Source organism: Symphalangus syndactylus, chromosome 8, assembly GCF_028878055.3.
Source record: "Symphalangus syndactylus isolate Jambi chromosome 8, NHGRI_mSymSyn1-v2.1_pri, whole genome shotgun sequence".
Classification (NCBI taxonomy): domain Eukaryota; kingdom Metazoa; phylum Chordata; class Mammalia; order Primates; family Hylobatidae; genus Symphalangus; species Symphalangus syndactylus.
Window position 1 is genome coordinate 100,449,711 of NC_072430.2, and position 13,262 is coordinate 100,462,972.

The following is a 13,262-nucleotide window of genomic DNA, read 5'->3' on the forward strand; positions in this document are numbered from 1 at the left end:
GGTTCTGTTATCTATTTTCGTCTAAATTGTATGGGTTCTGTTATCTATTTTAGTCTAAACTTTATGGGTTGTTATCTATTTTAGTCTAAGACAGCCCAAGGCAAACCCCAAGGACTCTAGAGTCTCTGGAAATGATTTCATTTTAATAAACATTTATTGTCTTTGCTGTACCCAGTACTGTGTTCGTTATTAGGGATCAAAGAGGAATGAATATGAAGACAGTCAACATTGCTCCAGTCTTCCTAGGACCCCTCAAGATGTGTCATGTCCAGGTCAAAGCATTTATTGCTGATGTGAGTCCCTCTAGAGCTTTCTTCCCTTTGACACAGCAAGTGGCAATGTTTGAACAGGGATGCTCCCCAGCCTGGCTCCCTAGGTCCCAGAGTGACCACAGGGACCCTGATAACCTGACTTGGAATGAGAAGTAATCCTTTGTTAGCTGAAGCCACTGAGATTTGTTGGTCATTATTATTGAAGTATAACCTAAATTATTCGGATTGATTTACTGTCATTAAATACTTGTTCCCTATAAAAACAAATTAAAGGAAAGAAGAAAGGAAGTGAGGAGGAAGGGAAGAAGAAAGAAGACCACAATGAACCATCCTTGAACCTTAGCTCCTCAGTACACTTGAGTATAAAATGCTTTCGAGTCATATTTCAACCGACAGTCTAAATGAGAGGAGGTTTTGATGGCTGTGAGCAGTTGTGTGGTTCAGAGCAGAGAGTACTGTCAATGCAGGCAGGCCTATGCATGGGCTCTGGGCAATTAGAGAGCATGAGAGGATAGGAAAGTGACACCATGAAAGCAGAGAAGCAAATAACAGAAGTTGGGCAGTGTCAGAAAAAAACCTAACTTCAGCTAAGTAACAGTTTTGGCTCTATTGGCTGACTCTGCTTTGAGTTTTAAATACAATCAGCAAGGCAACTGTTTTCTGCATTTGGCTCAGTGTTGCTGATATATTTTCATATAAGTCATTGCAAGTTAGAGTCCTGAGACCACACTGGTTTGTGTAGGGATCATAATGAGCTTTCAGGTCTTACTACCTAAGAGTAAAACAAATATTAAGTCTCTTCAGGGACAAATTATTTGGGGGATAATTCTGTCAGATAAATCATTACATTACCCGTCGTTCTAAATAGGTATACCTCTTTGTCGCCTTCACTGCTCCCTCTTCTCACTAAAATAAGTAAATAGGCCACATTCTGATTTCTTATCTAGAGTACCAGAAATGCTCCTCACTTTGTTAAAAAAGAACTTCATTAGGGCAAGAAGCAGTGGGAATTAAGTTAAGAAACTCATCCCAGCCTCAGACTTGAAGTAATTCCCTGGGGCTGAATAGCTCTTTAAGCACAGAAATCTTAAGGCTGGTCTTATAATTAATTATGTCATTTCATCTTCCTTCTCTCCACTCAATGAAACATGTAGTATGGTGCCAAACACATCTGATCTTTGCAAAGAGCATCTACCAAAGTAATTCAACGCAGGAGATGTCTCTCAGTAACTAGTAAACAATCTTTAGATCCACAGACTTTTCAAGTCTGAATAGTAAGTACATGATTGTTAGGGTCTATACAAAACACTTAAGCCAAACAGGAACATACTTCTAGACTGCTATGTTTCTATAAAAAAAAAACTATGTTTGAGTAAGTGCATATATATGTTTATGCAAAAACTGTGTGTCTATAGATATGTATATATAGTTTATGTGTGTGTGTATATATATATGTAATTTATATATCTATAGTTTGGGAAGCATATTTATACTCCACTTCATATAGAACTACAGTGCAGATTCTAGTCTCAGCTCTGTCACTCATAGAGACAAAGAAAGCTACTTAATCTCTGTCTCAATTTGCTTAACTGTAATATGGGATAATAATAACTCCCTTGCTTTCTCCATAGGCATGTGAGATTCAAATCCAGTGGGACAAAGGATGGTAAAGTAATTTGAAAAGGTCAAAATCACTTTAAGAATATGGGCTATAAGTAAAAATATATAGGGGATTATATCTATCATACCTGTGTTATCACAGATAAAGAGAGTGGCAAAATTGTTCACCACTTTCAGTTTGAAGATCTTGGGCCAGCATCCTATGTTCTATGAACTGAACAAGGGTCTCCTAAGCTTCATTAATCATGTGCTAAGCCATGTGCTAAGCCCTGTGCTAAACCCTGAGGATACAGAGATGAGCAAGGCCTGATCATTCAAAAGGATGAAGAAGGAGAATTATAGGGGGAGGTGGAAGGAAGAGATCCACCAGAGGCAGAAAGAGTTGGAAAAACAAAGGCCACGACAGTGGTGAAAATACAGAAACACACTGACAGAACGAGCAGAGGTAAGAATGGGAGCAGTCCAAAGAGCCAAAAACACTAAACAGATACGATTAGGTTGACAGAGTTTAGTCTTCATGGAAGCTGATATTGACAAAGCTGTGGGTTAAGAGAAAATAGGTATCTTTATTCTCCTGGGGTTTAGTGGTTCTAAGTAGGTAAGGATCCTTTTCTATGTTTGTTTGCTTGCTTATCTTACAGAAAAAGATGCAGTAAATGAATCTGGTATTTTACCTGAAACAAAAGTAGATTAGAGAAGAGCCCATGATACCTATTTCATAACATAGTCTCATGATAATGAACAGAATTCACCTGGGAAGCCACTGCACGTGGACTCAAGTAGTTAAGAGGAATTGGTAATTGTTAGTAGCAGACAAAGTGCCTTAAATGATCTCTAAAGGAAACAACACTTTGTTTTCCTTTGACATAATTTAAATATTCTTTTTAGTTATTCCCTCTCAGTTCCAAAAATCCCTGTTCCAACCTCCCTCCTGGTTGTTTCTCATCGTCCTAGCAAGAAATAAGCACTTGATGGTTGAGTGAACGATCAACTGAATTTCTTGAGTGGAGTTTTGTTAAATAACACTCCTTAGAACTTAAATGTGTTTTTGTTTGGTTACATGTTTGTTTGAGGTTGTAGAAGTAAATGTCATTGCCATTTGGCAGCAGAATAATAAAATTACATGCAAATACTTAGTTCTTATCAACCGCAATGCAAATAATAATCCCCTCTCCTTTTTTTGCAGGTTTTCCTTAGTGTTATGATGACCAAATGTCCTAGATTACCTGGCCCAGTCCTAATTTCACCTAATTCTGCTGTTTTCAAAACATAGTTAAGTACATTACTGACAAATAAAGTCTTTCTTTATATTTCAGAAAGGTTTCATCAAGAATAGGCATTCTGAATTCAGGTTTGGAAAAGCACGTCACCGAATCTATAGCAAACATCTCTCATATTCACAAGAGAGCAGATTTGAGCACTTGTATACATTATTCACTAAACAAAATTTAATATATACAAAATCAAGAAATGTTTGCATAATATGTATGCAGAGATATCAAAACAGTCCTGTTTTATACAGTCTGTCTTCATAATATTTTTAATTTTACAAGATTTACATTGTTTTCATCTAGCTAGAGTAAAATGGAAGGGAATTTTAACATTAACAAAACTAACTACAAATGAACAACTCATCTATTTTGCAATAGCAGGAATTCCCAAGTTTCAAGAATATACTTATGGATTTTGGGACAGTATTTTTCTTCACTAAGTACTAAGAAACTTAAACGCTAGAATTAATGTATTTTTAGAGCTCATTAAAAGCCACAGTAGTAATTATTTGGCATGTATGTTGGAAAATTATTCAGTTGAATATAATGAAATATATTTATGTATGACATGAATTAGACAAATATAGGCACATCAGCTATAAAAGACATGGTACTAATAACTAAATCTTGAATTAACAAGAGAAATCGTTTGTCAGGACAATTTTGAAAGAAATCTGATCACAACCATTAGAGGGCAGTAGAATAATTCCTAAAGCAACCACAACGCAAAAATAGAAAAAGAAAAAAACCCACAAAATTTTCTCTCTCAAGTTTTACTTTAGTGTTATGACAACCATATATCTATTTAACACTTTTCTTTCCAGTAAGGATTATTAGGTATTACAACTACACGTAATCTATTTTTCTTTCTTTTTAATTTATTATTTTTTTCTTATACTTTAAGTTCTAGGGTACATGTGCACAACGTGCATGTTTGTTACACATATATACATGTGCCATGTTGGTGTGCTGCACCCATTAATTCGTCATTTACATTAGGTATATCTCCTAATGCTGTCCCTCCCCGTCTCCCCACCCCATGACAGGCCCCGGTGTGTGATGTTCCCCTTCCTGTGTCCAAGTGTTCTCATTGTTCAATTCCCACCTATTTTTCATTACTTTCTTTCAACATAAACTGATACCTTCGAGTCATAAAAAAATAGTTAGGAAAATTATTAAATACATTCCTTTTGCATATTGAACATTTTCAATAATATGAACAGGGAAGTAACTGAAAGAGGTATAGATCATAAACAATTCTAGCAAAAAACGCTAGACAATAAATCTTAAAATACAGAAATCAAATAAAAGTTTATTTTGTAATATTTTCTGTTAATCTAGGAAAAAAGAAAACATTCCAGCAAGTAATGCGCTTTAGAAAAAATTGTCTGAGTTATCTCCATTAATTCATATCTTGAGACTTCTAGCAAGACAAATCCAGCTACTTCAATATTTGCCATATATAAGTCAGGAAAATAATACTTCCTAAACCCACAGAATTTAAGCCTTACAGAAATGTATAAATGCACAGCATGGATCATCTTTTTAGCTAATATGAATGCAGTTCAATAAGAGGAAGAAAAAAATTAAAATGCTTTAGAAAGAATACTTTGAAATCAAGATAGACTATCCAGCAAAATAAATTCTAAAATCATGCCCAACTAAAGAAAAAGGAAACACGACAAAAACACGAAAACAAAATAAGTTAAAAAAAAAAAAAAAGCCTGTAAGCTGCTTAGTATTCTCATACTGTTAAAACATGTTAGTTGTGAAAAGTCCAGGAGAGTTATAGTTGTGACAAACATGGTAAGGGCATTTAATGAAAATCTCTTTATCCTAGGAGTTCCCAGACTACAGGCCACAACTGTATCAGAATCACTTAAAGGGCCTAAAACAAAAGAAAGCAAAATTAAAACAGACTGCTGGGACCCACTCCAGACCTACTGAACCAGAATCTCTAAAGTTTGGGTACCAAGAATATGCATTTTATTTTTTAAAGTCACCAAGTTTAAAAACCACGGCCTTGGACCTGGCACGGTGGCTCACGCCTTTAATCCCAGCACTTTGGGAGGCCGAGGTGGGCGGATCATGAGGTCAGGAGATCGAGACCATCCTGGCTAACATGGTGAAACCCCGTCTCTACTAAAAATACAAAAAATTAGCTGGGCGTGGTGGTGGGCGTCTGTGGTCCCAGCTACCCGGGAGGCTGAGGCAGGAGAATGGCGTGAACCCAGGAGGTGGAGCTTGCAGTGAGTCGAGATGGCACCACTGCACTCCAGCCTGGGAAACAGAGTGAAACTCTGTCTCAAAAAAAAAAAAAAAAAAAAAAAATTCCCACAGCCTTATACCACAACTCAATGACTATTAATCCAGTCTCTACTTGAAACACTGCAGTGATGAGGAACTTGTATGAAGACGGCAGCCCAAAGAGAGAAGTTAGAACTCTGTGCTTCATGATGTCATTGGTAATGGTTTGACATTGGCCATAGTGGGCGTATTAACACTACAGAAATCAGGAAACGCAATATCAGGGCTTGATTTATTGTTCTGTAGGCTGTCTAGACTAGGGGTGGGCAACCTACAGGCCCAATGGCTAGCTGTCTGTATTTGTAAACAAAGTTTCATTGGAACTCAGCCAGGGCCATTTGCTTACATGTTGTCTTTGGGCCAAAAGCCTAAAATATTTACTCTCTGGCCCTTTATAGGAAAAGTTTACTGCCTTTTTCTTTACCTAAGGTCCAGACTTAAGAAATTAATAGAGAAAATTAAAACGCAGATGAAACTTCAAATTGTGCTGTTACATTGCAAATAGCACAAACACACATAAAATGAAGAAATGTAAGTCTAGTATTCAAAAACTATTGACAAAGGAATATGAAACTCCAACATGTCTCCCTTTTACACTGTTGTCTTCACTTGTTAATGCAAATGAAAATATTCTTGTTGGAACTATACTTGTTCTTCAATTACCACTGTAGGTAGCAAAAATCAACAAAAGCATTCAGTGTCTCTTTTACTATTATTTGTAAATTATAAGTCAGGAAGTGTGATGCCTCCATCTATACATATATATCTATATCTATATCTATATCTATATCTATATCTATATCTGTATCTATACATACATATATGTCTCTCTATATATACATATATCTCACATGCATATATTTATACAAATACATATATGTGTGTGTATAAACACAACCTACATACACACAAATATACACACTTTTTTTCTCCAGAAAGCCAGTGTTAACCAGAAAACACATGAACACTACCATGCAATCAGTTGCTCTTTTTTTTTTTCTTCATCTTTTAAGTTCAGGGGTATGTGTGCAGGTTGTGCAGGTTTGTTACATAGATAAACGTGTGCCATGGTGGTTTGCTGCACAGATCATCCTATCACCTAGGTATTAGGCCCAGCATCCATTAGCTATCATCCCTGATGCTCGCCCTCTCCCTACCCCACCCCCGACAGGCACCAGTGTGTGTTGTGTTCCCTGCCATGTGTCCATGTTCCCGGCCATGTGTCCATGGGTTCTCACCATTCAGCTCCCACTTATAAGTGAGAACATGTGGTGTTTGGTTTTCTGTTTGTGTTTTAGTTTGCTGAGAATAATAGCTTCCAACTCCATCCATGCCCCTGGAAAGGACATGATTGCATTCCTTTTTATGACTGCACAGTATTCCATGGTGTATATGTACCACATTTTCTTTATCCAGTCTATCATTGATGGGCATTTCGGTTGATTCCATGTCTTTGATATTGTGAATAGTGCCGCAGTGAACATACATGTTCATGTATCTTTGTAATAGAATGATTTATATTCCTTTAGTTATATAACCAGTAATGGGATTGCTGGGTCAAATGGTATTTCTGGTTCTAGATCTTTAGGGAATCACCACACTGTTTTTCACAATGGTTGAACTAATTTACACCCCCACTGAAAGTGTAGAAGCATTTCTTTATCTCTGTAACTTCGCCAGCATCTGTTGTGTTCTTACTTTTTCATAATGGCCATTCTGACTGGCATGAGATGACATCTCATTGTGGTTTTGATTTGCATTTCTATCATGATCAGTGATGTTGAGCTTTTTTTCATATGTTTATTGGCCACGTGTACGTCTTCTTTTGAGAAATGTCTATTCATATCCTCTGCCCACTTTTTAATGGGATTGTTTTTTTTTCTCGTAAATTTGTTTAAGTTCTTTGTAGACTTTGGACATTAGACCTTTGTCACATGGACAGACTACAAAAATTTTCTCCCATTCTGTAGGTTGTCTGTTCACTCTGATGATAGTTTCTTTTGCTGTGTAGAAGCCCTTTAGTTTAATTAGATCCCACATATCAATTTTTGCTTTTGTTGCAATTGCTTTTGGCACTTTTGTCATGAAATCTTTGCCTGTGCCTATGTCCTGAATAGTATTGCCTAGATTTTTTGTAGGGTTTTTATGGTTTTCAGTTTTACATTTAAGTCTTTAATCCATCTTGAGTTAATTTTTGTATATAATGTAAGGAAAGGGTCCAGTTTCAATTTTCTGCATATGGCTAGCCAGTCCTCCCACCACCATTTATTAAATAGGGAATCAATCCTTTCCCCAATGCTTGTTTTTGTCAGGTTTGCTGAAGGTCAAATGGTTGTAGGTGTGCAGTCTTATTTCTGAGTTTTCTATTCTGTTCCATTGGTCTATGTGTCTGTTTTTGTATCAGTACCATGCTGTTTTGGTTACTAGTATAGTTGTAAGTTACTAGTATAGTTAGAAATTACTAGTATAGTTTTAAGTCAGGAAGTGTGATGCCTCCAGCTTTGTTGTTGTTGTTTAGGATTGTCTTGACTATTCAGGCTCTTTTTTGGTTCTATATGAGTTTTAAAATAGTTTTTTTCTAATTCTGTGAAGAATGTTAATGGTAGTTTAACGGGAACAGCATTGAATCTATAAATTACTTTGGGCAATATGGCCATTTTCATGATATTGATTCTTCCTATCCATGAGGATGGAACGTTTTTCCTTTTGTTTGTGTCTTCTCTGATTTCTTTTTGAGCAGTGGTTTGTAGTTTTCCTTGAAAAAGTCCTTCATTTCCCTTGTTAGCTATATTCCTAGGTATTTTATTTTTTTGTAGCAATTGTGAATGGGAGTTCATTCATTATTTGGCTCTCTGCTTGCCTGTTGTTGGTGTATAGGAATGCTAGCAATTTTTGCACATTGATTTTGTATTCCGAGACTGAAGTTGCTTATCAGCTTAAGAATCTTTTGGGCTGAGACGACTGAGCTTTCTAGATGTAGAATCATATCATCTGCAAACAAAGATAATTTGACTTCCTTTCTTCCTAGTTGAATACCTTCTATTTCTTTCTCTTGCCTGATTGCCCTGGCCAGAACTTCCAATACTATGTTGAATAGGAGTGGTGACAGAGGGCAAGGTTGCCTTGTGCTGGATGTCAAGGGGAATGCTTCCAGCTTTTGCCCATTCAGCATGATACTGGATGTTGGTTTGTCATATATAGCTCTTATTACTTTGAGGTATGTTCCTTCAATACCTAGTTGATTGAGAGTTTTTAACATGAAGAGATGCTGAATTTTATCGAAGGCCTTTTCTGCGTCTATTGAAATAATCATGCGGTTTCTGTCTTTAGTTCTGTTTATGTGATGAATCACATGTATTGATTTGAATATGTTGAACCAACCCTGCATCCTGGGGATAAAGTCAATTTGATTGTGGTGGATAACTTTTTTGATGTGTTGCTGCATTCCAGTATTTTATTGAGAATTTTTGCATTGATGCTCATCAAGGACATTGGCCTGAAGTTTTCTTTTTCTGTTATATCTCTGCCAGGTTTTGGTGTCAAGATGATGCTGGCCTCATAGAATGAGTTAGGGAGGAGTCCCTCCTTTTCAATTTTTTGAAGTCATTTCAGTAGAAATGGTACCAGCTCTTTTTTGTATCTCTAGTAGTATTCAGCTGTCAATCCATCTGATCCCGGGCTTTTTTTGGTTGGTAGACCATTTATAGCTGCCTCAATTTCAGAACTCATTATTGGTCTATTCACAGATTCAATTTCATACTAGTTCAGTCTCGGGAGGATGTATGTGTCCAGGAACTTATCTATTTCTTCTAGATTTTCTAGTTTATGTACATAGAGGTGTTCATAGTATTCTCTGACATGGTTGTTTGTATTTCTGCAGGGTCAGTGGCAATGTGTCCCTTATCATTTCTGATTGTGTTTATTTGAGTCTTATCTCTTTTCTTCTTTATTAGTCTAGCTACAGTTGCTCCTTCTTGAAGCCCTTTTTTCTCCTATTCTGTATTCCAATCTATTAGCAAGAATGTCATCTCTGTCTTCAAAATATATCCAATATTCATCCACTTGTCACCGTCTCTACTGCTAACTGCATTAGCCCAAGCCACTTCCATGCCTTACCACAGTACCTCTTCACTTAGTCTCCCTGATGCCAATCTTGCCCTCTAAAACTCATTCTTTGCATAATAGCTAGACGGAACTTTAAAAACTCTAAATTACTCCCATATAGAAAACACTTTCAAAATAAAGCCCAAATGCCTTGCCAGATCATGCAAGCCCAAGCTTCTGTAGCCCTGCGCACTTCTCTGACCATATTATGTACCACAGAAAACTCATTCCTACCCCTGAGTCTCTGCACTTCCTTGGCAAGGCAGGTTCTGTTCTCAGACATTTACCATATCGGCTTCTGAGCATTTTATGACGGCTTGAATGTGGCTCCCTTGGAAAGGCCTTCCTGTCCACCTGATCTAAAATAGTGCCTCCTTGTGAGATTTTGAGATAAAATAAATACATAAAAATAAAATAGTGCCTCCTCCACCTCATCCCCAAGTAACTCTGTCCCAGTGTGTGGTTTCAGTTGCCTCACACCACACTGCAGTACTTGCATCTTGCAATATCTTTTTTACTCACTAGTCTGTTATCTATTTTCTACTCTGTCTTATTTACCACTCTATTCCCAGAGTCTAGAATGTACCAGGCAAATCACAGGCATTTAATAAATACTGATTAAATGAAGGCATGAACAAATGAACAAAAAACAAAGGGGAGCTTGTGCCATCTGACTCCAAGTCCGAGGCTCTTCTTATTAAAGCGTGATTTTTTTCTGTGTTACAGTGACAACTCTAAATGTTAGCCCATTCCACCTTGCATGAAAGCCTGTCACCTCCTAGAATTGTCCCATACATGAATTTAGGTTTGTGTAACCTGGCTTCTGTATCCCTTCCCAGGCTCAAATCTGACTTTCAGTAGTGTCCTATGTTCTCAATACACCAGCAACACCGAATTGCTTACAATACTAATAATCCAGTTTTAGAACTTCTGCAGTAATTATCAAGACAGACTTGCAGCTTCATGAATCGATTGTTTTGCAAATGATGCTCCTTCTACCTAGAGTACTCCTGCCCATCTTGTTTCTGGGGCAAGCTCTTAATCAGCCTTTAAAACTAATCTCAGATGCAAACCTGTCTATGGCCCCTTCCGTGTGCCTTCCCTTTGGAGTTAACTGTCCACTCCAGCAGTGTATCTTCTATAGCCATCCGTTACTGCACTTGTAATTCTGGTTATGACATTATAATTACTCCCAAGTCTGGGATGCCAGGGCCCAGTTGCTGTCATCTCTGTATCCCTAGGTCTTAGCTCGGTGCCTAGCACATAATCATTAACAAACTTGCGAAGCTGAGTGCTCAGTAAATCTAACCCCTCTCACATAATATATGAGGATAGCTAGCATGTTATTCATTGCTTACTCTCCTCCCAAGTCTTCTCTGCTCCAAGCTAAACCTGTAAACCAGGAGACAATGATGAGGAAAGGCAGACAGATGTTTATACTTGTAAAGCAAAGCTAAAGAATAAAGAAATAAGGCAGAAAAATATTAAAATAAATAAATATGTATTAATATACACTAATTACCTCACCACCAACTCCTGGTGATAGGACTATGTTGACTTATATTTTTCTCTATGATCTACTCTGTTTTTCTGAAAGTGTACAACGTGTCTTGTTAAATTCAATATGTTCTCCTTCAATTCCTTTAACAAGTCCCTCATTCGAATTTTCCTAGTATTATTAATTATGTATTGTTCATTATTTATGTATTATTATTATTAATACTCAAGGTCAACTTCTTCAGTTTCTATTCTACCTATTTACCCACCAAATCTTGCCAACTCCTTGTCTGTGATTCCTCTCATGCTGAATCCTTTTTGTCTATTTTCTTATATCCTAGTACAGGTTCCTATCAACACATGCCATGCTGAATGGATTATATCCAGTTAGACTTCTATGGCCAATGTTCCCCTCATTCTAAATCACTTCATGTGCAGTTAAAATGACCTTCCTTTAATTACTATCTTCAGTAAGCCACTCCCTCAGCCCTCAGAGACTTGTGGAATAATCCTTTAAATCCTCCTGTTATGGGTCCGATGTTTGTGTCCCCCAAAGTTCGTATGTTGAAACCTAATCACCAATATAATAGTATTAGGAGATGGGGGCAGGAGATGACCTAAGAGGTAATTAGGAATTAATACCCTTATAAAAGAAGCCTGAGAGAGAGCCCTCAGCCCTTAGACCATACGAAGATGGAGGGAGAAGATGGCTATCTACACACAAGGAAATGGACTGTCATCAGACACCGTATCTGCTAGTGCCTCAATCTTGGCCTTCACAGCTCCAGAACCATGAGAAATAAATTTCTGTTGCTCATAGGCCACCCAGCTTACAGTGCTTTGTTATAGCAGCCCAACTAACTCAAACGGTTTCTTTGGACTAAACGGGTCAAAGTGTACAGTGCTCAACACAGAGCTCGGAACACACTAAGTGCTCTGGAAACATTCGCCATTATCATTTCTGCTATTACTACAAAAACAACGATCATTTGCTTCGGCCTGTTGTTTTCCTTCACACTCTTTCAGATTCGCTACTCACAGGGTTAGAATGCAGCACGGTGAAGAACTCTGGGCTGATGAGGAACTTCACGGGGGGAGACTGTAACAGCAACGTGAGCCTGGATCTGGAGGTAGAGTGAGGCAGGATGTTCTCCCGTCGGAAATCTAAACGGGGCAGACCACAGAGGCTGTCAGGGAAATCTTTCTATGATGTGAAAACTATCTACTCACTTCAGTCTGCATTTCAAAAGAACCATATGATACTTACATCATGTGCTATCATTTTAATCCCCTAATGCTTTTTTCTTTGCTGTAAATTCATACATAAAACATGACTGTTCTTAATTACACTAAAATTCACTTAAGTAATATTTCTAGTCACTATTAACATTTTAATGCATTCTTATGTGTTTTAAATGATCTGATTCTTTTTCCAATATCCCACAGATCAATAAATTAAAGTAATTTATATTCTACTTGGGATTTGTGATTCTTTTCTTAATATTAATTAAACATTGAGGATTAGAAGAGGTTTCTGGTGAATTCTGTTTTTTGAGTTGGATTACCAGATCTTATTGAAGAGCAAAAGTTCTCCAAAAGAAAAGCCTTATTTGTTGGGAATCTTTATTTGTTTCTATTTTGACTTTTATGAAATTACAAAAACAAAGCCCAAAGCTCTTACCTGCACTGGCTTGGTGAAAGTCAGCTTCCTCCCCTGCCCCATCAATAGCATTGGTATTTTCCTCAGGCCTCTCATTGGTCATGGTTCTGCGAATACTCTGATATCTAAAATCATGAGTTTAGAGTTACATTCCAGCAGCCTTTAAAAGATGGGACTCAACTGCTCCCCAAGAGTCTAAAACTTTTCACTATCTTCTCAGCTTCAACTAATTCCTCCTCCAACCCCCATTCCCTGGACTTCTTGGCCATCTGCTGTTTAAATTACACTGCATTAAATTTCTTCTGTCCATTGTTTGGGGAACATTTTCCTGGCAAATTAATAACACTAAAAAAATTCTGTGGCCCTTAACTAAAGAAAAGTAAATTTCTATATTGTTAAAGGAAAAGAAAACTTTATGTTCCACAGCAATTAATTCTTGAAAAAGAACGACTCATCTAAAAAGCTTAGATTGATAATAATGAGAAGCTACAAATAAAGATTCTAGAGACTAGAAAAGATGTGTGGCTTTAA

At 37.2% G+C, this 13,262-nt stretch overlaps 1 protein-coding gene across 7 annotated transcripts in view; it reads right to left on the reverse strand.

The window, feature by feature from the left end:
- The window catches only part of HECW2 (HECT, C2 and WW domain containing E3 ubiquitin protein ligase 2), a 405,698-nt gene that overhangs the window by 100,378 nt on the left and 292,058 nt on the right, over positions 1-13,262 (reverse strand). For all 7 annotated transcript variants that reach the window (XM_063644845.1, XM_063644843.1, XM_063644847.1 and 4 more), the window contains 2 exons: positions 12,753-12,856; positions 12,111-12,235 (listed from right to left, as the gene is read on the reverse strand). In XM_063644845.1, the coding sequence (XP_063500915.1) occupies positions 12,111-12,235; positions 12,753-12,856 (229 nt within the window). The remainder of the gene's footprint in view (positions 1-12,110; positions 12,236-12,752; positions 12,857-13,262) is intronic.